We start from the raw sequence: 22,871 nt of genomic DNA on the forward strand, positions 1-22,871 counted from the left end.
ACCCACCTATCCTTCCATCCATCCATCCACCTATCCTTCCATCCATCCATCCACCATCCATCCATCCACCCACCTATCCTTCCATCCATCCATCCACCATCCATCCATCCATCCACCTATCCTTCCATCCATCCATCCACCATCCATCCATCCATCCACTATCCATCCATCCGTCCATTGATAACCTCCAACTTCTGCAGTAAGTTGACTGAGAGAAATTTTGGTTGCTTTGCATTGACTGTTTTTTTACACGTCACTTCATAGACAATAAAAATGAATAAGAAAACATTTTAAAAACCGTTTATTTTGAACATTGACTAATAATTGTTGTTTTTCATCATTTCTGTTTTTGCTGCATCTCTCCATATTACCCACAGGTAACGATAAGTCTCAGTAGACTGGTATTGCATTTGTTTAATGCATATTTCTTTAACATATTTAACCAAAGATTAATTTATTAGTGGTTAAGTTTTTATCAAAGTTTTTATCAAATTTATTGACAGTTAAACCAATTAAAAAATACGATAAAGTTAGCTGACATGAAGAGCCAGAAAGAAAAATGTGACTAAAGATAATTTAAAGGAGCCGTTGATTAATTAGGTGAACCTGCCGTTGTAATGAATGTTCTGCAGCCCGACTCGGTCTCAGGAATTTATCATTTCTTCTCTAAGAAGGGAGGAGCAGCACTCTAATCATTTCATTACAGAGAGTTATTAAACAACACTTGATGTTACTGTAGAACAAAAAATTGCTCTGCTGTTAATTCTTTAGGACCTGAAACATTTGCAGCTTTACTTCACTGTTTCCAGTTTTTACTCTTCTAAAATACAGGTCCTTCTCAAAATATTAGCATATTGTGATAAAGTTCATTATTTTCCATAATGTAATGATGAAAATTTAACATTCATATATTTTAGATTCATTGCACACTAACTGAAATATTTCTGGTCTTTTATTGTCTTAATACGGATGATTTTGGCATACAGCTCATGAAAACCCAAAATTCCTATCTCACAAAATTAGCATATCATTAAAAGGGTCTCTAAATAAGCTATGAACCTAATCATCTGAATCAACGAGTTAACTCTAAACACCTGCAAAAGATTCCTGAGGCCTTTAAAACTCCCAGCCTGGTTCATCACTCAAAACCCCAATCATGGGTAAGACTGCCGACCTGACTGCTGTCCAGAAGGCCACTATTGACACCCTCAAGCAAGAGGGTAAGACACAGAAAGACATTTCTGAATGAATAGGCTGTTCCCAGAGTGCTGTATCAAGGCACATCAGTGGGAAGTCTGTGGGAAGGAAAAAGTGTGGCAGAAAACGCTGCACAACGAGAAGAGGTGACCGGACCCTGAGGAAGATTGTGGAGAAGGGCCGATTCCAGACCTTGGGGGACCTGCGGAAGCAGTGGACTGAGTCTGGAGTAGAAACATCCAGAGCCACCGTGCACAGGCGTGTGCAGGAAATGGGCTACAGGTGCCGCATTCCCCAGGTCAAGCCACTTTTGAACCAGAAACAGTGGCAGAAGCGCCTGACCTGGGCTACAGAGAAGCAGCACTGGACTGTTGCTCAGTGGTCCAAAGTACTTTTTTCGGATGAAAGCAAATTCTGCATGTCATTCGGAAATCAAGGTGCCAGAGTCTGGAGGAAGACTGGGGAGAAGGAAATGCCAAAATGCCAGAAGTCCAGTGTCAAGTACCCACAGTCAGTGATGGTCTGGGGTGCCGTGTCAGCTGCTGGTGTTGGTCCACTGTGTTTTATCAAGGGCAGGGTCAATGCAGCTAGCTATCAGGAGATTTTGGAGCACTTCATGCTTCCATCTGCTGAAAAGCTTTATGGAGATGAAGATTTCATTTTTCAGCACGACCTGGCACCTGCTCACAGTGCCAAAACCACTGGTAAATGGTTTACTGACTATGGTATCACTGTGCTCAATTGGCCTGCCAACTCTCCTGACCTGAACCCCATAGAGAATCTGTGGGATATTGTGAAGAGAACGTTGAGAGACTCAAGACCCAACACTCTGGATGAGCTAAAGGCCGCTATCGAAGCATCCTGGGCCTCCATAAGACCTCAGCAGTGCCACAGGCTGATTGCCTCCATGCCACGCCGCATTGAAGCAGTCATTTCTGCAAAAGGATTCCTGACCAAGTATTGAGTGCATAACTGTACATGATTATTTGAAGGTTGACGTTTTTTGTATTAAAAACACTTTTCTTTTATTGGTCGGATGAAATATGCTAATTTTGTGAGATAGGAATTTTGGGTTTTCATGAGCTGTATGCCAAAATCATCCGTATTAAGACAATAAAAGACCTGAAATATTTCAGTTAGTGTGCAATGAATCTAAAATATATGAATGTTAAATTTTCATCATTACATTATGGAAAATAATGAACTTTATCACAATATGCTAATATTTTGAGAAGGACCTGTATAAATGAGGAGGCCAACTTCAATGAGGTGGTTTTAAATTCAATCACATGTAAACATATTTCTTTTTTTTCTTGCAGTCCCTCACATTCAAACGTAATGTTTGTCAAAAGCTCCTTTGTTTTTAAACTATTACTGATGTTAAAGTTTTCCTTTGAGAACCACAAAGCTTCTTTATTACAACTATGACTGAATCTCTGCAGCTGCAGCTATTTTTTATTTAAACTGAGCATTTGTTGTAAAAACTCCCTGAATGGGAGTTTTTTACAAGACGTAACTGAAACACAGCCTTGTCTTGTCTGCTCAGCATTTATCTGTCCCTTATCCTCACTGCTCTTCTCTCAGTCCTCAACCTCATTCACTGAATCAGGAGCTTCCCTTCACCAGCCGCTCCCTCCCACTAAAAGGGATATTGAGTTTAGTGAGGAAGAAGAGGGGGAGTATGAGGAGGAGGAAGAGGAAGAAGAGGAACAGGAAGAGGAGGAGGAGGAGGAAGGGGAGGAGCTGGAAGTTAAAAGGGGGAAGGTACAGAGTAGTGTCTGGTTTGTAGATTATGTAGTCAGACATAGTTTGTGTGTGTTTGTGGTTTATGTTGTTTAGAGTCATGTTAAAAAATGAGGACATCCAATAGTTCTTTGTTAATGTTTTCATATTGACATCTAATAATTCTACTTAATCAACAAAAATCAACCTTTTTTCTCATTAAACAAAAGATATCAACATAAATTAGTTTTCTAGTGGAGGAAAATGTTAGGACACCCTAGTCCTAATAGCTCTGGTCAAAATACCCTCAGTGAGAAGCTTCTTGTTGCCATCTACCAGTCAGTCTGAGGAAAGTTTGCTCCTTTAACCACTTCCAGTTGTGAGATGTTTGAGAGGAGTTTCTTTCATGGTCTGCATATTTCTGGTCATCTCAATGAAATCAAGATATGGGCTTTGACTAGGCCTATGACTTTCTATTTCTGCATTCTCAGCCAGTCTTTGGTGGAGTTACTGGATTGTTTGGGTCGTCGTTATGTTGCAGGGTCCATTTCTGCCTCAACAATATTTGTTTTTAACAGAAGGTCTCACATTTTCCTCAAACACCCTCTGATCCACGATGATGTTCATGTTGATTCTGTGATAGTGAGAACATTATTCTAGATGTCCTGGTCTTTTTCTGCGTTCTCTCTGGCAAACTTTAGTCTGACATTCATGTTTTTCTCAGAGAGCAAAGGCTTCCTTCTTGCACACCTCCTATAAAACTAGGACCTGTGCAGTCTCTTTCTGATAGTACAACCCTTAGCTTTCAAATCAATCAAGAACCTGCTGAAGATCCCATGATGACATTTTGGGGACTTTTTTAGCATCTTGCCGTCTGCTTTCAGGATGAACTTGCTTGAACAACCAGACATTGGCACCTTGGCTGTTAATTTGAATGCCCTCCCCTCCTCTTCTAGACTATTGGCTGATTTAAAGTTTGTTGGAGATGTCTTTAAAAGCCTTACCACACCCATAATCTTCTTCCAGGAAGCCTCAGGCATATCTTTGTATCTCACCATGGTGTTCACTCTCAATTCAACAGTCAGGAGCACCAATCTAAATGTTTGGGGTTTAAACAGGACAAACCTCCTCCAGTGCTGAGTAATGATGTTTAAATCATCCACACCTGAGGTGATACCCCTGTATGGGATTTTAGTCATTTTAAGGGACTAAACATGGGGTGTCCTAATTTATTCCTTTTACAAAAAGTTTTAAAATATCTTTTATTCATGTATATTTATTTATATTACTGGAATTAAGTATTAAAACAATTTTTCCAAATATGTTACAAAAACCTGAAGACTTTAGTAGGGTGTCCTAATTTAGTCACATGACTATGTGTAAGCTGTACATCTACGTTTCTCAACATATTTAACTAGCAAGGTGATGGATTGGATAGAATTTAGTTGTAGTTCTGGTTTTAAAGGTTTTAATTATTACCTGCAGTACAAATATGGTTTTAATCTGCATCAAACTAGATCCATTCATCCTGTACTTCTCCCAAGGCTAGACAAAATAGGAACAGTGAAGAAGAAGAAGAGGAAGAAGACTCAGAAGAAGAAGAGGAAGATGATTATGAAGATGATGAGGAGGAAGAGGAAGAAAATAAGAACTTCAAAATGAAACAAATGACATCTCACGAGCAAAAGCTAGAAAAGTTCAGAGCTGTGCTGAGTAAACCATCAGGAATGAAGACAGAAGAGAAAAAAGTTGTGTCTAAAGGGAGGAGAGCCAAGGAGAAGGTACATGGGGTAGTAGACATGGAGACTAGTAGCTGTGTAACTACCAGTTAGGAACCTCAATTCTCTCATTTTAAGCGCTATTGTAGGGAGTAAACCTCTGGCATTGGAGGCTTGTGGATTGTGGTGTGTTGTGCAGCAGCAGAACCAGTATGTGGTGTCCTGTAAGCAAAGCATGGGTCAATATGATAACCTTGGTTAAACTATCCAGGATTGTACTGTGTCGTGGTGTTTCACCAAAAAGACATGGCATTATTTTGTTTCATTTTAAACTCAGAGCAATAATTATTTCTTCTACTGCATTTATAGTAGTTTAATTGTTTATAACATTTATTTATTGGTATGTCAAATTTGATACTGTTTTAAGCAGAAGTATAGAATAAATACCAGCTACGTTTAGTAGCTGTTTCTATTGCTTTTTGTACTGAATGTTATTTTTGCTGTTCTGCTCTATATACAGTTACATGTGCAAACCTGCACGCCCTTCTAGTTCTGAACCGGGTCACAACGACAGATCTGCTGTTAAAGTAGCTTCACTGTCTGCGCATGAATGAATGTTATGCGTTCATTTAGCTCTAAAATGTCGGTGCTTGCCGAGGAATGGACCTGGGTTGTTGCAGGAATTTCAGATCCTGTATATTTGTATAATCTGACAATTTTTTTTGCTAAGCGCTTTTTACAACCAAATGAATCAGTTAAATGGATGCATTATTTCCCTGTCCTTCACAGTTTGCAACATCGCTTATTTAGAACGCCATTCTGATGTGACTTTTCTGGTCAGTTGCAGTTTTAGAGGTTTTGAGGAAAAATAATAAATAAGTAAAACATTGTTCAATAATTCCTTTTCACTTTTTAATCTGCTGTTTGTGGCTGAAGATAGAATAACTGAAACTTGATCCAAAAACAGGTGCAAATTGTTCGCTTTGGTGGAGATTATTCTCTGTATTTAGAGCAATCTACACCGCAGTCCAGAATCCAGAAATAAAGCGGGCTCTGCATTCCTCTATGTTCCAGATTACTCTGGTAACTTTGAAACAATCTCTGGCATCTCAATAAAAGGACTTTTAACTGTAGGAATGGTATAACAGTTTTAGTGGCTATGAAAATGTAAATTTTTAAAAGCTTGGTATATATTGTTAACTGGCCAATGCTTTTTTGTGTTTAATTCCCCAATTTCTCATTAGTCCAGACTCGGTAGTGATTGGTGAGTGTAATGCAATTGTAATTTGAATTTGAATGCTCATCTCAGTTCCCTAAGCTGGGTCTACCTTGACTGTTTAACGACACAGAAACCAACACATTTGTTACTAAGGTCAAAAAATGACCCTTTAAAAACCACTAAACATGATGTTTTTGGTCCACATTTATCTGAACATTTTACCATTTTCAGCAAGGTTGCCTTGCGGCTGAGATATGTTGTGTCTATAGTGAGGAGTATGTTGGTGAGTGTGTGTATGTGTGTGTGTGTGTGTGTGTGAGAGATGGAGCAAGAGGATATATTTTACATAAATTATTCTCATTTTAGTGTTTAAACCTCCTAACCTTCAAGGGGTTAATGTAAAAAACATTATTATTATTTTATTTTTATATTTCCTGCTGAATTTTAAATAAACCCATTTATGTTGGAAAAATTATCAATATATATTTTAAAGCAGATTTTATGTTTTCAAAATCTGAACCTGGAGGAAAATAGGGATACAGTTACTGCCAGTCAAACGCGCCTTGAAATGTATTTTTTTGTGTAAATGTAAATATTTTACGCTGAAGTCATTTTAAAAGACTGACATGTTTCAGGTAAAATAAAACAATCAAATATTTTTCAGCAGTTTTTACAAAGAGGAACATTTTTATCCTTAGGGACAAGTAGGATTTTAACGGACCTCTTATACCAGAACAGAACTTTCCGCTGCAGCTGTAACTGTCCTTTTCCTCATACAGATTGCCTTCGTATATGTGGCGTGATAAGCAGCACACAGAAGCATATACAGATTTATCCTCATGGGATTAGCAGTATCACACAGGATTAGCCGTTTTATACCAACAAGCTTCTTATAAGACGCGCAATTTACTTTTACAAACTCACTGAAGGTTTGCGAGCTAAGAAGAGTTTTTCCTCTGTGTCACAGGACCAAAGTCTCACTATCTGTCAGCACATAGTGAGGGATTGCATCGTCTGTTTGCCACTGTGCTGTTGGAAAGTCCTGAGGGCTTTACACAGAAATAATCTTGCTGTTTCTGGCTTCAGCCTCCACCCCCCACCACCACTTCACAGGAAAGCCAGCAGTTCTGTGTTTACCCCAATTTCTCACAGACTGCCAAACTCTCTTTATTCATTAATGTCTGTCTGTCTCCCTTCTGCAGACCCTTTCAGTTAGTCAACCTAATTATGTCTCTAAAATAGTATTTCTGTCTTGGCTGCAGATTCAGAGTCTTACTGGAATATCCATGTGTCATCCTGACATGAAGCTGTATGTTTACCTAGAAATGTTAAATCTGTGAATAAAGTCCACCTTACAGCAGTGTTCTTTGGATGTTGATTCCAGTTTATTTTAGGGACTCTCATCATGATCGCTTCAGAATATTATTCATTCAGTCTTCCACCTTTTCCATGCTGTATTTACTTTATTCTCCCTTTTTGTCGCTCTCTGCTGCCTCTCCCCTCAGTTACAGGCTCCAAGTGTAAAAGGCTTTGATTTTGCCAAGCTCCATCTTGGCCAGCAGAGTAAAGATGATGTCATGGTTATCCAGGAACCCGCCCCGCCAGGCTCTGGCTCCGGTCTTCTCACTCAGTCCATTAAAGATGGCCTCAGTCCATCTGAGAACTGCGAGGCCCCCACGCCCAAATCCAAAACCTCCGCCTCCTCCACGAAGGCGTCCCGAAGGCGAGAAAGGTCAGTGCTCTTGGAGGTACAGAGGATAAAATGGGAGGACATCTGGGTCTTGGTGACAAAGCTAAGGAAAGATAAACCTACTCTGAACTGTAGATTGAGGCTTTTTTACCCAAGAACTCATAAATTAGAAAAACGTTGCAGCAGGTTCTTTGATAAAGGAAGCAGTTTTGCATCCAATAGAAAATAAAGGAACAAGATTATCTCCATCTATGCAGAAAGGCATGTTTCTAAACTATATTAAAATATATTATAATCCAAACAATTTGTCAAAAATGATGTTGGTTAATTTACCTAAAGTCATGAGAAACACAAATAGGCACACCCTATAACAACCTGTGTGTTTTTCTACGAATTTGGGCATTAATAGGCCTATTTAATGTAAAATTTTACAACAGTGAGAAATTCAACAAGAAAAACTAAAGAAAATTTATTTTCAAACATTTTTACAATAGAGCACATTGCTGTGGGCTCCTAGTATTCATGTGTGTGTGTGTGTGTGTTTTCTGGGCAGGATTTCCCCATCAGACGGTGACTCAGTGGTGACTGACCACTCCAGTGAACGGGAAACGACTGAGGAGAACCTGAGAGCCCATGCCACACCTAACGACAGCAAGCAGACCCGTAAGGTTCCCATCAATGTTTTAAATGGCAAGTCGCCATGGCAACGCTTAGCACTAATTCTCCAAACATGGAGGAGGAACAAGTTGGGGAGGGGGATGGAGGAAAAGCTGAGTGAATGGGCTGAGATAAGGAGATAAATAAAGCACAGCTGGCAGGACTGGTTGACAGGAAGGGGCAGACTGAGGCTAGAGGAGATATTAAAGAAAGCAGCAAAGCAGAAGATGGGAGCAGAAAAAACAAAAAGATCTTGTGAGGTTTATGTTTGTAGTCTAAAAGGGTTTAAATGAGGGATAGAGAAGGGAAATAGGAATGCAAAGTGGCTGAAGTTACTTTATCTGACAGCTTGTTGATTGACTCAGGCTTGCTTTGTCATTCAGAGTGTGTGTTTGGGAGCCAGACTCATCAGAGGAACGCTCTCTGTGTTGTTATTGCTAAGACGATGTGTGTGCTCCACTGTGTTTATAATTAAAAGGTGTATGAAGCTCATGTGACGTCTTTGTTTTTGTTCATTCAGTCTGTAATCAGTGTTTCCTGCTCCCAGAAATTATTTTGTATTTAAGCAAATTATAGACATAGAAAACATTTTATTAAACTTTAAACTTTCTTTTTCTGCCTCTTTGCCTCTCATGGGGATGGTGTGGTTCACACCAGACTGTTATTTTATACTTTTCTTTATATCAGTGCACAAAAGCAATCTTTAATTTTATTTTGTCTCATTAAGACTCTTTTTTCCTTTCCATCCTGGTTTACAGGCAGGAATAGAATTGGTAAGAGTTTGTCCACCGTCTCTCTGTTTCCCCCATAGATCTCAGCAACTGTCTGTTTGTTGCCTGTTTGTTTCTTTAGTTGTTTCTGTGCTCTGCTCGTTCTCACCATCCATCACTGGAAACTATACACCTCACCAGAAAATAGTTAAAGCTATTGTCTGAAATTAAGTTTAGCTTTACAGATGGAAATCCAGGATCATTCATGTCACCACTGGCAACATTTCTTCCATGTTTTCATAGAAAATCATGCTTTAAATATAGTTTAGACAGTTTAATAGAAAGCTTGTATCTCTGTTTAAGGCCTCTGTTACCTAATTTAAATCAGCGTTTTGAGATTTGCAATAGAAATTAACATTCCTGTGCTTTGCAGGAGTCATATTTTCCTACTTTTCTGTTTCCCTCCTTTCTTTTGCTTAGGTCCACCACCTCTGAAGAGTGCTGCAAATGAGCAGCAGTCCTCAGCCTCCATCTTCGAACATGTTGATCGGATGTCTCGTGCCACAGATGCCAGCCGTAGACTCCCAAACAAAGTCCAGCTCATAGCCATGCAGCCCATGCCTGTCCCACCACTGCACAGTCCACCCATCAACGGCAAACCATCTGATACAAACCAAATGAACAAAGAGGTGATGGACGGAGGGAGGGAGGGATGTTGGCTGGTTTGACTGGGTGGGTGGGTGGGTGGTTTGGCTTGGATATTGCAAGGGCAGAACCTTTTTCTCATATACTGTCCAGAAACTTTCTAAACTGAGTGTGTTGCTGCACTGAGAAGAGCCTTTGAAGACATCCTAGCATTTCTGCACTTGAGTTTTTTGTGAAATCTACGATGGCCAGAAAAAATGTTGTTCTTGTCACCTCAAGTAAGAAGAACTAGTTTTCCTGTTCTTCTGGAGCATGCGCAGGTCGTCTAATTCAGTATAAATTCAGCTCTTTGAAGCTCGAGGTTTGTTAGAGAACATTACTCAATGAAAAGGATGGCCGCCCACTATGAGAGAACAGAAAAGGAGAGCATAAATCAGAGACACAGCCAAGAGGCCTATGGTAACAGTGCAGGATCTGCAGAGATCCAGAACTCTGGTGGGATAATCTGGTGATAGGACAATTGTTAGTGGTACTTCTTTTATGAAACAGTGGTGTTGAAAGAAAGCCATCAGAAGTCCCATCATGGCTTGTGGGGAAGAAGCCATGGAGGAGACAGCAAACATGTGAAAGAAGGTGCTCTGAACAGATGAGATTAGCACTGAACATTTTGACCTCGATGCAAAACGCTGCGTGTTGACAAAAACCAACACTGCTCTTCATCCTCATGACACTGTCACCGCTGTGACAGATGGTGTTTGCAGGATCATGCCATCAGAGTTGGTGGATATGGATGAAGCAAAATACAAAGCAACACTGGAAGAGAACCTGTTAGAGGCTGCAGAACACCTGAGACTGGGGTGGAGGTTTACCTTTCAGCAGGACGACTCAAAAATACAACCAGGACTTTAACACAATGGTTTAAATCAAAGCATAATCATGTGTTCTAATCGTCCAGACCAAAATCCATTTAAAAATTTGTAGCAAGACTTGAAAATCAATGTTCTCCATTCAATCTGATTGAGCTTGAGCTGTTCTGTAAAACAGATTAGGACAAAAATTCAGTCTCTAGATCTGCAAAGTCTGTAGAGACACACTGAAACGGGCCTACAGCTGTTATAAGAGGGTTTTACAAAGTTTCACCTCCAGGGGCAAACACAAATATAAGCCACACTTTTCAGATTTTACTATATGAAGAATGTTGAAAACTATGCAACATTTCTTTATTTTGTGCTCAGTTGTGTTGGTTTATCACATAAAATCCTAATTAGACTGATTGGAGATGTCTGTCTGTTCCTACATTTTGCCATCAGATCCAGGCAGCACTGAGGCACAAGTCAGAGATTGAACATCATCGCAACAAGATTCGTCTGCGTGCCAAGAGGAAAGGCCACTATGATTTCCCTGCAATGGATGACATGATCAGCAGCCTCGGCGATGCAAAGGAGCAGGATCATATCTACCAAAAGGCACAGACTCAAATCGATAAGATCCTGGATCCAGATAATCCGGTTCGCTCCATTCTTATGGAGAACAAGAAAAGGTTTGAGCTCATATTTTGGATCAGTGATTGTGTCTGAACTTTCCTTTAGTCAATATAATTTTCTGATCCAGCTGAAGCAAAATGCAAGCACTATTCATTTGGACACTTCTCCGTTGGTTCCCCAGTGGTCGTGGGCGGCGTTCTCCAAAGCAGAGATTGAAGGATCAGCTGAATGGAGGCATGATAGAAGCAGACAAAGACCACCTCATCACTGAAGACAGCGATGCAGTTTACAGAAAGTGCCCTGGGGTCAACAATGTGGCCTACGTGGTGAGTAATAACAGCAGATTATCATTCGTTAACTCTTTATATTATCGTCCAAGCACTCCGATACATGGAAATGTCCTGTGTTTGGAATCCAGTCGGACCCTGACCAAGGCCCTGGTTCCACTCAGAGGAGCCCCTCCCCCACAGATGATGTCTTCCTTGGCCCAGCGTCCTCCCCTCCAGGCCACGCCCCTCCCCCACTCCCCTATATGCCTCCACAACCCTCCATTGAGGAGGCCCGGCAGCAGATGCACTCCCTGCTGGACGATGCCTTTGCTTTGGTGTCGCCCACGTCTCAGAGCAGCACAGCAGGGATCACTCTGCCTGGGGTCAACAGCAACCCCCAGTGCACCAGCCCTCCAGGCTGGGGCCCCAGAGAGTGGGTCACCGGCCCAGAAATTGGTCCTTTTCCTAGTGTAAGTAGGCTGCTGTTTTGACAAAGTGTTTTTCATAAATCATACTTCTGTTCATCATTTGCCTGATTTTTAGTCATTACTGCTACTTGTTCTAGATTAAATCCTATCCCAAGTCAATCAAACATGTAGTTTTGTTGTACTTTTACTTTGATTATTTTTTTACTACACTTATTTATTTGTCTTTTATTTCCATAATTATTCACTTTTCCACCAGTTGTACATTTTCTGTTTTATTTTTTTATTTTTTATTTTGATGTTTATATTTTCTTATTCCTCTTTTATTAGTTGTGTTCTTTTCACTTTTATCCGAATGTTAGAACTTTTGAAACCTGAACACTTTTCCGTACTTTTATTGTTTGTTTTTGAGCTTAATCGTGTTTAACCCATTTGTGAATCTTGCTCTGTTGAGGTTCTTTGCAGATTAATTAACTCCTTTTCTCTATGTTTTGATATAACCTGGTAATAATTCTACTCATAACATGTTCTCCTTGCAGAGCCTATTAATTGTGTGCAGATAAATCACCTGCTGCATGAACAGATAATAATAACAGCTTATTAATGATAGTATGCTTTGCTGCACTCAGCTATCTCTCACACTGCTATTGGTTGAGCCTCCTCTCATATTACACAGACAGGAAGCAGCAGCAACCAATAAAGTTTCTATTTTTTATGTTGAACATCAATATCAAGATTACACCGAGACTTATAGGGAAAATCCTGGTTTGTTGATTAAATCCTTTACCAAATTCTGCAATCTTCCACATTTTTTATTCCCTGTTGCTCGGTTCTGTCTGGCTTTTCAGCATCAAGGAAATCCTAGCGCCACAGAAGAAGGTGTGGTCTAGGTACAGATTGCCTTGCCATTTGGTCCGGGCCCAGATCTGAGTCCGGACCTTGAGAATACTGGATTTGATCTGTAAGGTCGCCGACAGGTGCAATGGCTAAACACGCTGCAAACACGTAAATGATGCAAACTCTAAAACACTCAAACACAAAAATAAGTGGACCAGAAAAACGCTGCAGTCATAGAAAACAGAGAAACAAAAACCTGCAATCAACAAAACAAACACAAAGGAAAAATGCTGCAATTAGTAAAAACAACATTTAAGAAAAGCTGGAAACTTTTCCACAAAACAAAAGTGCACCAGACCACTAGGGGGAGTCAATCACTAATAACACTGATGTAAATATGCTGCTGTTGTATAGTATTGTAAAAGATTATTACCACTTGTAATAAAAGAAATAAAGGAAAACAAACGGTTTGTTTTTTTCCTGCAAGTTTCTTCTGGGCATCCCATTAATGTCTTCAGGGTCTGGTCCCATATGACTTGGCAGTCGACTCCCCCTCGTTGTGTCAAGGGGGTTTGCAGCTTTATCTCAACTTGCTGGTGTTTTTTGGTATTTGCAGCATTTCTTCTTTGTGTTTTTTGGTAGGTTGTATGTTTTTGCTTCTCTCTGTCTCTGTGATTGCAGCGTTTACCAGTTGCATTAGTTTTTTGTGTTTGTGTGTTTCGGAGTTTGCATCATTTATGTGTTTGCAGGGCGTTTAGCTGTTTGCTGCGTGCTTGCACCTGTCGGCCACTGATGAAGTTGTTGGTATAAATAGTTGTGCTCTCTAATGTCCTTTCATTCACAACGTGTAACCTGCAGCTTCAGCTTAAGTCGTTTCTTCTTAGTAAACTAATTAGTTAAGTATTCTTCCATCTGTTGGCCCCAGGTAGCTCTGAGTATACAACCACATCAGCTATATAAAGCTCAGCTTTTGAGACCCTGCGGCATTATGGTCTTTATATGCTTGATCTCCATTCTTGCCTCTCAGTGTTGGCTGGTAATAAAGAGGGGAAAGTGTAGGAACTGCCTGAAACATTCTGTAAAACTATGTCATATGATAAGTTCCTGCATTGCCCCCATTCATTTCTGCTGAATGCTATAAATCTTTACTGGTGTGTGTTTTTGACATGGATCGAACTACTGACAGACAAAGTAGAAGTTATCTGTGGTGTATATATCCTGCTTCGAAATCATATTCAGAGTTGAAGAGCACAGCTAGAATGAGATAAAAGCTTTCATTACCAACTAGTGTTACACGAGTAGAACAGACAAGGCATGTTGGAAGTGAAACGCTAATAAATCTCTCGTTTAGCTCATACTGAATATTACAGTCTATAGATGTAGACATTATTTCTGAAATCTGTGTTTGAAAGCAACGTTTTAGACATGGTCTGTAAAAAGGAATCTGCCTCCAAATATTTCAGATCATCAAACAGATTTAAGTATCAGACTAACCTGATTAAATCAAACAGCTGTTTTCAAATGATGAATTTCTTTAGTAAAAATCCAAACCATATGTCGTAAAATGAATAAACTGTGATTAACTACATTTAAAAATTAGTTCAGTTTCACTAACCGAGCCTGCCAGAACAGTGGTGTCAAGGAATCACTGAATTACATCCCATTTGGCAGCACGAAGTAGGTTAAAAGATCAAAATGCAAAAGAATAATTCTTCCGTCTAAACAAATTTAACAACAGGTAAAGTCATTGACATCAACAGTATATTTCTAAGAATCACACTGAGAAACCATATCCACAGTGGGACACCATGGATTATTTCTCTTTTACTTCATAATTATGCTTTACTCTGTGTTGACCTGTCACATAACATTCCTATAAAACCCTTTTCCAGCTGTTAAACTGCATGAACAAAGCTTCTTTACGCTGACCGGGCCAACAGGTCCACACCAGGTGCCAGGTTAGTGGCTGACCTAACAATGAACCAATAAAAGTCACTTTCTGGTTCGGCTTAGCTGGCTCCATAAGCAGTGAAACCAGTTCCTTCAACAAAGCCATGCTCACTAAAAATATTTGGCAACTAATATTTTCTCTGGATTCATTGCCTTATTTGGATTGCATACATTTTCATTGACAACAAAAAGCAATTTCATTTTCAGATTTTTGTTGTCAACATGAGTTAATTTACTCTCAGCTAAAGCTAATGCGTTTTCTTACTGTGTGCTCTAGAGATTCAGTGAGCTGGGCGTGTCCTCCACTGCAGTCCAAGGCCTGACCCCAAGGTGAGCAGAGAACTAGTGGTTCATCTATAAATCAATACCATATTAGATCGTTTAAAATAATCTCTATTTTAGTATACCTAAAAGGATGTCTGGTTAGATAATTACAGTCAAACCTCATGTATGAATTTTTGCCTTTGGTGCATCTACAGAGCTGCCCCCTCATGAATAATGAAGAAGAGTCATGTTTAATTTAGTTAAATGGATCAGGTCCAAGCAGAGGTCATCAGCATACACACATTTATGGCAGAACACAGCAAAGTTGGCAAACATCTGTGTTTGTAATTTTGAAAAGTACATTTTTTAAGTGTCTATTTAATGTGAAAATGGCCAAATCTTGGTTATAGTTTTTACCTCTGCATAGTCTGCTTTATTGTTTAAAACCTTAAAAAGCTTTCATATACAGGATATAGATGCATTATAAAACATGAGCTAAATTCATACCTTAGCTGTAGTAAATGTGTTATTATTTCCATAACTGAATGATTTTCTTTGTGTTTCAGACAGGGCCTTGGCTCGAGCTACCTGCCACCAGGAGGAGCAGCAGGCCACAGCGAGCCTCTGCAGCCAGACAGCTTGTACACTGGCAGGGGCCTCAACGCTAAGCAGCTGCCCTTGTCTGCCAGACCACGCCCGGTAGGGGGAACTACAGGTACGGTCGGCTCCTTTCAGTGGGCTTCATCTTGTATATCATTTTCACCTTTTAAAGTTTAATTTTGCATGTAAGAAAAGAAACAAAGCAGCAGTGACATCACTGTTGGTGGAGACGTGTTATATTAAGCATCCCTCATGCATGTGGGCCAGATTGCTGCTCATTGTTCCTCTTTCAAGTCATTTAATAAAACCAGAATTAGAAGCAGACGATATCTTCCACTCTGAAGGAGCCACACAAATACTGCCGTTACTCACTATAAATCTGGCAGCCCTACAAAGGGTTGTTCTGTTTTTATCAGCACCATGCGATGCAGTGGCAGCCACATCTTTTAAATAAGTTAACGTTTTATTTGGACGCCATAATCTCACATTTATTTAATAGAAACAAATCCAACAAGAAATAATTGGCTTCAACTAAATCACTTTTGTTACAATTATTCTTGTTACATTTCCTTTAAAATAATTGAAGTATTTTCTTATTTTATAATGAATTTTGTTGAGTTGATCAAAGTTTCTGTGAGCTTCTTATTACTAATCCATAACTTCCTGTTTTCCGGTGTTTAAATATCTTGTGATGAAGAGGCCCATTATCTTTAGCCCCTGGCCACTAGCCTGGACTAGGTTCGAAGTATACCTTCCATCAGGTACAGAGAGGGGCACGATAAAGTAATTAAATACATCTCTAAAGCTCCCAGTTAGAGAACTGCAGGAAAAAGTGGCACATTAGGGTCACCACGTCTCCATATCAACAATTTGACGTTAACTACATGCCATGCAAGACTAAAATTGAACTTTTTGGTGGCAAACACTGCAGCTGGATCTGGAGTCAAGCAGGGGATTTATGTGGAAAAACAGCTCATACGCAGTGTTAAGCATAACGGAAGATCTGAGGTGCTGTGGGCCTGTGTCGCTTCCAGAGGCCCTGGGAATGGCAGTATGAACCCTTTGAAACACCAGAACATTTTAAGTGAAAATCTGGTGGTCTCTGAAAATCGAAGATGGGTCGCCAACACAGAAATGGTTCTTCTGTTGGTATCTCAGTCCCCAGGACTAAATCCTGTAGCATACCTGAGGTAAAGAGAGCATCAGAGAGGACCCAGGACCCTGGACCACCAAGAGAGGAATGTCCAGAGATCCTCCAGTCTGGTGAAATGTTTCAGGAGACGTTGACGGACTGTCCGGCTGGTAGAACAGGGTTGTATACAGGTCCTTCTCAAAATATTAGCATATTGTGATAAAGTTCATTATTTTCCATAATGTCATGATGAAAATTTAACATTCATATATTTTAGATTCATTGCACACTAATTGAAATATTTCAGGTCTTTTATTGTCTTAATACAGATGATTTTGGCATACAGCTCATGAAAACCCAAAATTCCTATCTCACAAAATTAGCATATTTCATCCGACCAATAAAAGAAAAGTGTTTTTAATACAAAAAACGTCAACCTTCAAATAATCATGTACAGTTATGCACTCAATACTTGGTCGGGAATCCTTTGGCAGAAATGACTGCTTCAATGCAGCGTGGCATGGAGGCAATCAGCCTGTGGCACTGCTGAGGTCTTATGGAGGCCCAGGATGCTTCGATAGCGGCCTTTAGCTCATCCAGAGTGTTGGGTCTTGAGTCTCTCAACGTTCTCTTCACAATATCCCACAGATTCTCTATGGGGTTCAGGTCAGGAGAGTTGGCAGGCCAATTGAGCACAGTGATACCATGGTCAGTAAACCATTTACCAGTGGTTTTGGCACTGTGAGCAGGTGCCAGGTCGTGCTGAAAAATGAAATCTTCATCTCCATAAAGCTTTTCAGCAGATAGAAGCATGAAGTGCTCCAAAATCTCCTGATAGCTAGCTGCATTGACCCTGCCCTTGATAAAACACAGTGGACCAACACCAGCAGCTGACACGGCACCCCAGACCATCACTGACTGTGGGTACTTGACACTGGACTTCTGGCATTTTGGCATTTCCTTCTCCCCAGTCTTCCTCCAGACTCTGGCACCTTGATTTCCGAATGACATGCAGAATTTGCTTTCATCCGAAAAAAGTACTTTGGACCACTGAGCAACAGTCCAGTGCTGCTTCTCTGTAGCCCAGGTCAGGCGCTTCTGCCGCTGTTTCTGGTTCAAAAGTGGCTTGACCTGGGGAATGTGGCACCTGTAGCCCATTTCCTGCACACGTCTGTGCACGGTGGCTCTGGATGTTTCTACTCCAGACTCAGTCCACTGTTTCCGCAGGTCCACCAAGGTCTGGAATCAGCCCTTCTCCACAATCTTCCTCAGTCACCTCTTCTCGTTGTGCAGCGTTTTCTGCCACACTTTTTCCTTCCCACAGACTTCCCACTGAGGTGCCTTGATACAGCACTCTGGGAACAGCCTATTCGTTCAGAAATGTCTTTCTGTGTCTTACCCTCTTGCTTGAGGGTGTCAATAGTGGCCTTCTGGACCAGTCAGGTCGGCAGTCTTACCCATGATTGGGGTTTTGAGTGATGAACCAGGCTGGGAGTTTTAAAGGCCTCAGGAATCTTTTGCAGGTGTTTAGAGTTAACTCGTTGATTCAGATGATTAGGTTCATAGCTCGTTTAGAGACCCTTTTAATGATATGCTAATTTTGTGAGATAGGAATTTTGGGTTTTCATGAGCTGTATGCCAAAATCATCCGTATTAAGACAATAAAAGACCTGAAATATTTCAGTTAGTGTGCAATGAATCTAAAATATATGAATGTTAAATTTTCATCATGACATTATGGAAAATAATGAACTTTATCACAATATGCTAATATTTTGAGAAGGACCTGTATAGTATTAACAGCAGGGTTACCAATATTTGACCCACCAGGGATTTTTATAAATTGTTTTTCAAAATAATTATTTCTCAATTTTCAAATAAAAAGATTCAAATTAAACATTGGAGTAAATTTGTCAGTGTGATATTATGCATCAATTAAAGTGTTTTACAGATCTTTGCCAGGGATGGTGCCTAATGTGTCTGTTTTTTCTTAACAGTACTTGTTTCTTTGGTTTATTTATTTAAATAATTAAGGTTTTAGGTTTGGGTCAACAATGCTGGAGGAGGTCCAGCTTTTCCTGTTTTTCTCATTTTATCAATTTCAAAAATCCAGCATCATCACAGTCAAGCCCACCTCATAAAGCTGTCCAACTGGAAGAGCCTCGTCTGTCTCCTAAATTATTTAAGCAGCTGACTGTTCCCCCACCACCATGTGACTTGAAATAATACAAATGGATTTTGGCACTTAGCAGATTGAGTGAAGCACTTTGCCAACTGAGTGCTTTTTAGACTTTGTTCATTGCATCAACATGTGCTGGAGGGTAACGCTGAGGATCGAGTGTCCAGTAAAATAACTGCTGTGATGTGTGTCTGAAGGTGCCCAGCTCCATCACCTCACACAGGTCGGCCTGTCCAGCCGGATGAACGGTTATCCAGCAGGGATCAGGGCTGCTCCCGGCCAGAACGGAGGCCTAGGCTGGAACCACTACCATAATGACAATTTCTCCCGGGTGGAAGCAGAAAGAGATGCAGTAAGTGAATCACAAATGACATTTTATTTTCTCATCTTAGAAACCTTCGCTTCGATTCAACAAAAGCCTTGAATCAACCTCTTTTCTTGTTCTTTCTCTTAATGGAACAAGACTTTCAGATTTTTCTATACACATTGACTTTATCTCTGACTTTCAGTCAGTCTAACCTTTTCCCTACTTTGAAGTCTGCTTTAATTGGTTGTACCGGTGCGTCTCAATAATATTTAATATTCTAATAATAAAGTTAATTTATTTCAGTAATTCAATCCATGACTGAAACCCATTTAATAAATTCATTCATTGCACAAAAATGTATTTCAAACATTTATTTCTGTTAAATGTAGATGATTCTGGCTCGCAGGTGATAAAAACCAAAACTCTGTTTCTCAGAAGATTTCAACAACAAAATATTTTTACCAAAGAATGTTGCTATGGCCTTCTCAATCACAGGGAAGTCTGCTGACTTCCTCCACATGGAGGACAAACCACAAAAGGTCATTGTGAAAGAAGCTGGCTGTTCACAAACAGCTTTGTCCAAGCATTCTAATGGAAAGCTCAGTGGAGGGAAAACCTGCTGCTGAAGGAAGTGCACAGCAACGTTGAGGAGGAACTTTTAAATGATGTTTTTATTTATGAAGATGCAACTGTATAACTGCTGAACTCTGACCTGTTAATCATTCAGTCATAGAAAGGCTCCTAAACTCTTTAAATGAAGCAGTTTGTGTCTTTGTATGAGACATGGCTCGACTGATACAGGTGCAGCTAAACAAATTTCAGTATTATTGAAAAGCCTCCCGCCCATAGACTGCTGGAGATAGGAACCTGCTTCCCTGCGACCCACTATGGAAGAAGCGGTAGAAAATGACTGACTGAAACCTATAAAACAAACTTGTTTGATACAGAAATGTGGAATAAATGAAAAGTATGTTTAAAGGCTGTTTTCCAGAGGTCTTTTTAGTCTGACAAATAAACCACTTTAGAACACACATCCTAATTGATTGAAATCTACTTGTAAATATACTGTTTAAGCAATTTTGTGTCATTGAAACTTGGAACAGTCAAACCAAAGGTAAAACACGTATTAAATGGTCATTTTTTGCAAGCAAGCTGCCTTCAGTTCCTAAATGGTTGTGACTTCTTGACCTGTAACTTTCAGATGCACAGGAGTGGAAGTGGGGAGCCCAGAGCACCTCCTGTCCACTTGAACACTTCACCCATGGTTTATCTGACTGATCCACAACCTTTGGAAACATCTCCTCCCACCCACTCGTCTGCCTCCCTGATTAAGGCCATCAGGGAGGAGCTGCTGCGTCTCTCCCAGAAACAGGCGGCCGTGTCCAGCTACCACAGCTGAAGTCCTGGATTCATGTCTATAACGGGTCTGTTCACTGAACGTTTCTCTCTACTTCACCTCACCTGACGATGCTTCCCATGGAAGCTCCTGTAGCTCTATGGCAGATAAATTGTCCTGCGAAACTGAGGAGGTGGTCCACGGATTCCTGAGACTCATTGTTGGAAAAATGAACTGAAATAATAATTAGTTAAACTTAGAGGAAGTGTTGTGAAGCAGACTTGCTGTCCCTGTTTCTGTCCTGCACTTTTTTTTGATCAGGGTGGGATAAATCCAGGCTGTTTCTATGGTAGAACCACAAATCGGATATTTTTGATTTTACTGTATTACTTCAGACTCAGTATTCTGTGATGTTTATATTTTAAAATCTTTCCCAACCCATCAGAAAAGTTTTAGTTTCTCTCAGTTCACCCATCATGACCATGAATTAATATTTAGTTAAACTGTTATGGAATGATAATATAACATTAATGACATGTTTAAGTTTGAATTTTATTGTTTCTTCAATCCAAAAATGGTCAGAATTATGCATAGACTCAAATATATTTTTCTCATCTGTTCTTGAATTTATTTAGATTGGGGCAGGGACCTCTTGTTGGGTGAGTTTGTCCCAATTTTGTGTGGGGTCGGGGGTTCTGCTGTAAGCATGGTGCTCGGTAGTGTCCGCTCTGTTGCACCCGTGGGCAGAGGTTGGGGTGGCATTGCGCGGGGCCCTTGCCTTGCCATCGCAGCGCGCCGTGTGGTGGGAGGCAGGATGCGGCTGGGGTGCAGAACTTGCACTGTGTGGGTGTGTCTCGGTGTGCTTTTCGCGGGTGGAGCTCATCTGTGGGGGTGTGGGGAAGGGATTCCTGGCGTTTGGGTTTGGGGGCATGTGTCCGATATCAGTGTCCTGGTTGAGGGAAGGTTCATGTTGGGGTTCATGAGGTTGAGATTGGAATTCATGTTGGGGTTGGGACTGTTTCATCCTGGGACGGCTCTGGTTGGCGGGCTTGTTTGGACCAGGTGGACTCCTCTTTTGTACATCGCCCGCTCTCCGGATAGGGACGGGGGTTTTGGAGCCTGGGGTCGGAGCGGGAGGTCAGGGTCTGGGCTGGGGTAGCTCGGGCATTGCCGGCACTCGTCTGGGCTGGTGCTGGAGCGGACTGCCTGTCTCCACCCTGGAAGGAAGGGGACCAACTCCTGGGTCCGGGGGCTGGTTGACCTTCTCAGGTATTGGCAGCTGGACCTGGGAGTATAGAGTAAGTATGGGGAGTGTGAGTGAGTGTACGACGTCCATTGTTGTGTGTCTTTACGTTGGGTGCATGGGTGTGAGTGTGTGCATGAGGCTGGGAATGTGTGATCATGACTGTGTGTGCCTGTTCTTGTGTCAGGTTGGTTCTTGGGTTGCTTCGTCTCCTGGATCAGTTCCTCCCCGCCACACTATCTGCCGGTGGTTGGTGTTTCAGGTTGGTGTATTTGTGGTTCTGGCGTGTGCCAGCTCACTCCCGGTGGCTGCTTGCCGGGGCCCAGGCCCTTTGGCTCTGTCGGACCTCTGCTTGGGGAGTGATGTGTCCTAGGGTCTTGGATCTCTGGGTCCATGACTGGATCTGCTCTGGCGTAGATGGCTGCCGGTGGGGCTCGTTGCTGCCGCTCTCTGAGACTTCTGCACTGTGGCTGCTGAATGGTTTCCTGGGGCTCTCCTCTGCTCTTCTCTGGGGGGGGGGGGTTGCGGTAGTCCTGGCAGTGGTTCTCCTGGGGTTCCCAGGCCTTTGGATGTCTATGGCTCGGATCTCCTCCGTATCTGTCCAGGGGGGCAGGTCTGTGCTCCTCATACTTGCTATTGCATATTTCTATGGAGAAACCTTGTATACACTCACACTTACACCCCCAGGTGTTTAGATTCAGGTGTTAACAGACACACAGATGTTCTATAGTAAGTCGCTAAATGCATCATGGTTTATTAGTACCGTGCACTTTTAGTGACAATGCTGTTATTATATTTGTTTCTTCTAGGGTGTTATCCTGTATTCCCTTCATCCTTGTTCCTCTCCTCTGTTATTTTCTCCTTCTCTCCCTTTTTCCTTTTTGTCCCACCTCTCTCTTTCTTGCTTCTTATTTTTTCCTTTTCATTTCCGCGTCTGTCACAATTGAATTAATCCCAAAGCAGTTTCTAATATTCTTTTTTTCATAAATATCAAGCAGTGCATTGTAGCGTTAGCCGTAATGCTCCAATTGTGAAAGAAAATCTGTTACTACTACTCTGCAGGACAGGACACGATAAAAACAAAAGAAAAACATTTCGATGGAGGCATAATGTGTTGCTTTCTGGGATATTTTAGCCTACTTCGTGTTGTCAGAAGGGTTCTGTTAAAGTAACAGGTGTGTTACTTTTTCACTTAGGAGTAGGTTGGTTTAGTGTCTTTTTTCACTCAACAAATGAAATCATTTGAAAGCTAGTCTTGATAATCTGAAGCATGTAAGAGTGACAGAA

General features: G+C 41.0%; 1 protein-coding gene across 1 annotated transcript in view; it reads left to right on the forward strand.

Moving 5' to 3' along the window:
- Positions 1–22,108, forward strand: part of si:ch211-1e14.1 (UPF0606 protein KIAA1549) — a 55,077-nt gene extending 32,969 nt beyond the window's left edge. The window contains exons 12-22 of the mRNA XM_047381002.1: positions 7,362–7,588; positions 8,100–8,209; positions 8,962–8,976; positions 9,394–9,602; positions 10,869–11,098; positions 11,224–11,368; positions 11,461–11,781; positions 14,801–14,853; positions 15,354–15,502; positions 18,896–19,050; positions 20,207–22,108. Coding sequence (XP_047236958.1) covers positions 7,362–7,588; positions 8,100–8,209; positions 8,962–8,976; positions 9,394–9,602; positions 10,869–11,098; positions 11,224–11,368; positions 11,461–11,781; positions 14,801–14,853; positions 15,354–15,502; positions 18,896–19,050; positions 20,207–20,404 — 1,812 coding nt within the window. The 3' untranslated portion in view covers positions 20,405–22,108. The remainder of the gene's footprint in view (positions 1–7,361; positions 7,589–8,099; positions 8,210–8,961; positions 8,977–9,393; positions 9,603–10,868; positions 11,099–11,223; positions 11,369–11,460; positions 11,782–14,800; positions 14,854–15,353; positions 15,503–18,895; positions 19,051–20,206) is intronic.
- Positions 22,109–22,871: the final 763 nt, after the last annotated feature.

The sequence above is a fragment of the Girardinichthys multiradiatus genome, chromosome 2 (genome assembly GCF_021462225.1).
Source record: "Girardinichthys multiradiatus isolate DD_20200921_A chromosome 2, DD_fGirMul_XY1, whole genome shotgun sequence".
Classification (NCBI taxonomy): Eukaryota; Metazoa; Chordata; class Actinopteri; order Cyprinodontiformes; family Goodeidae; genus Girardinichthys; species Girardinichthys multiradiatus.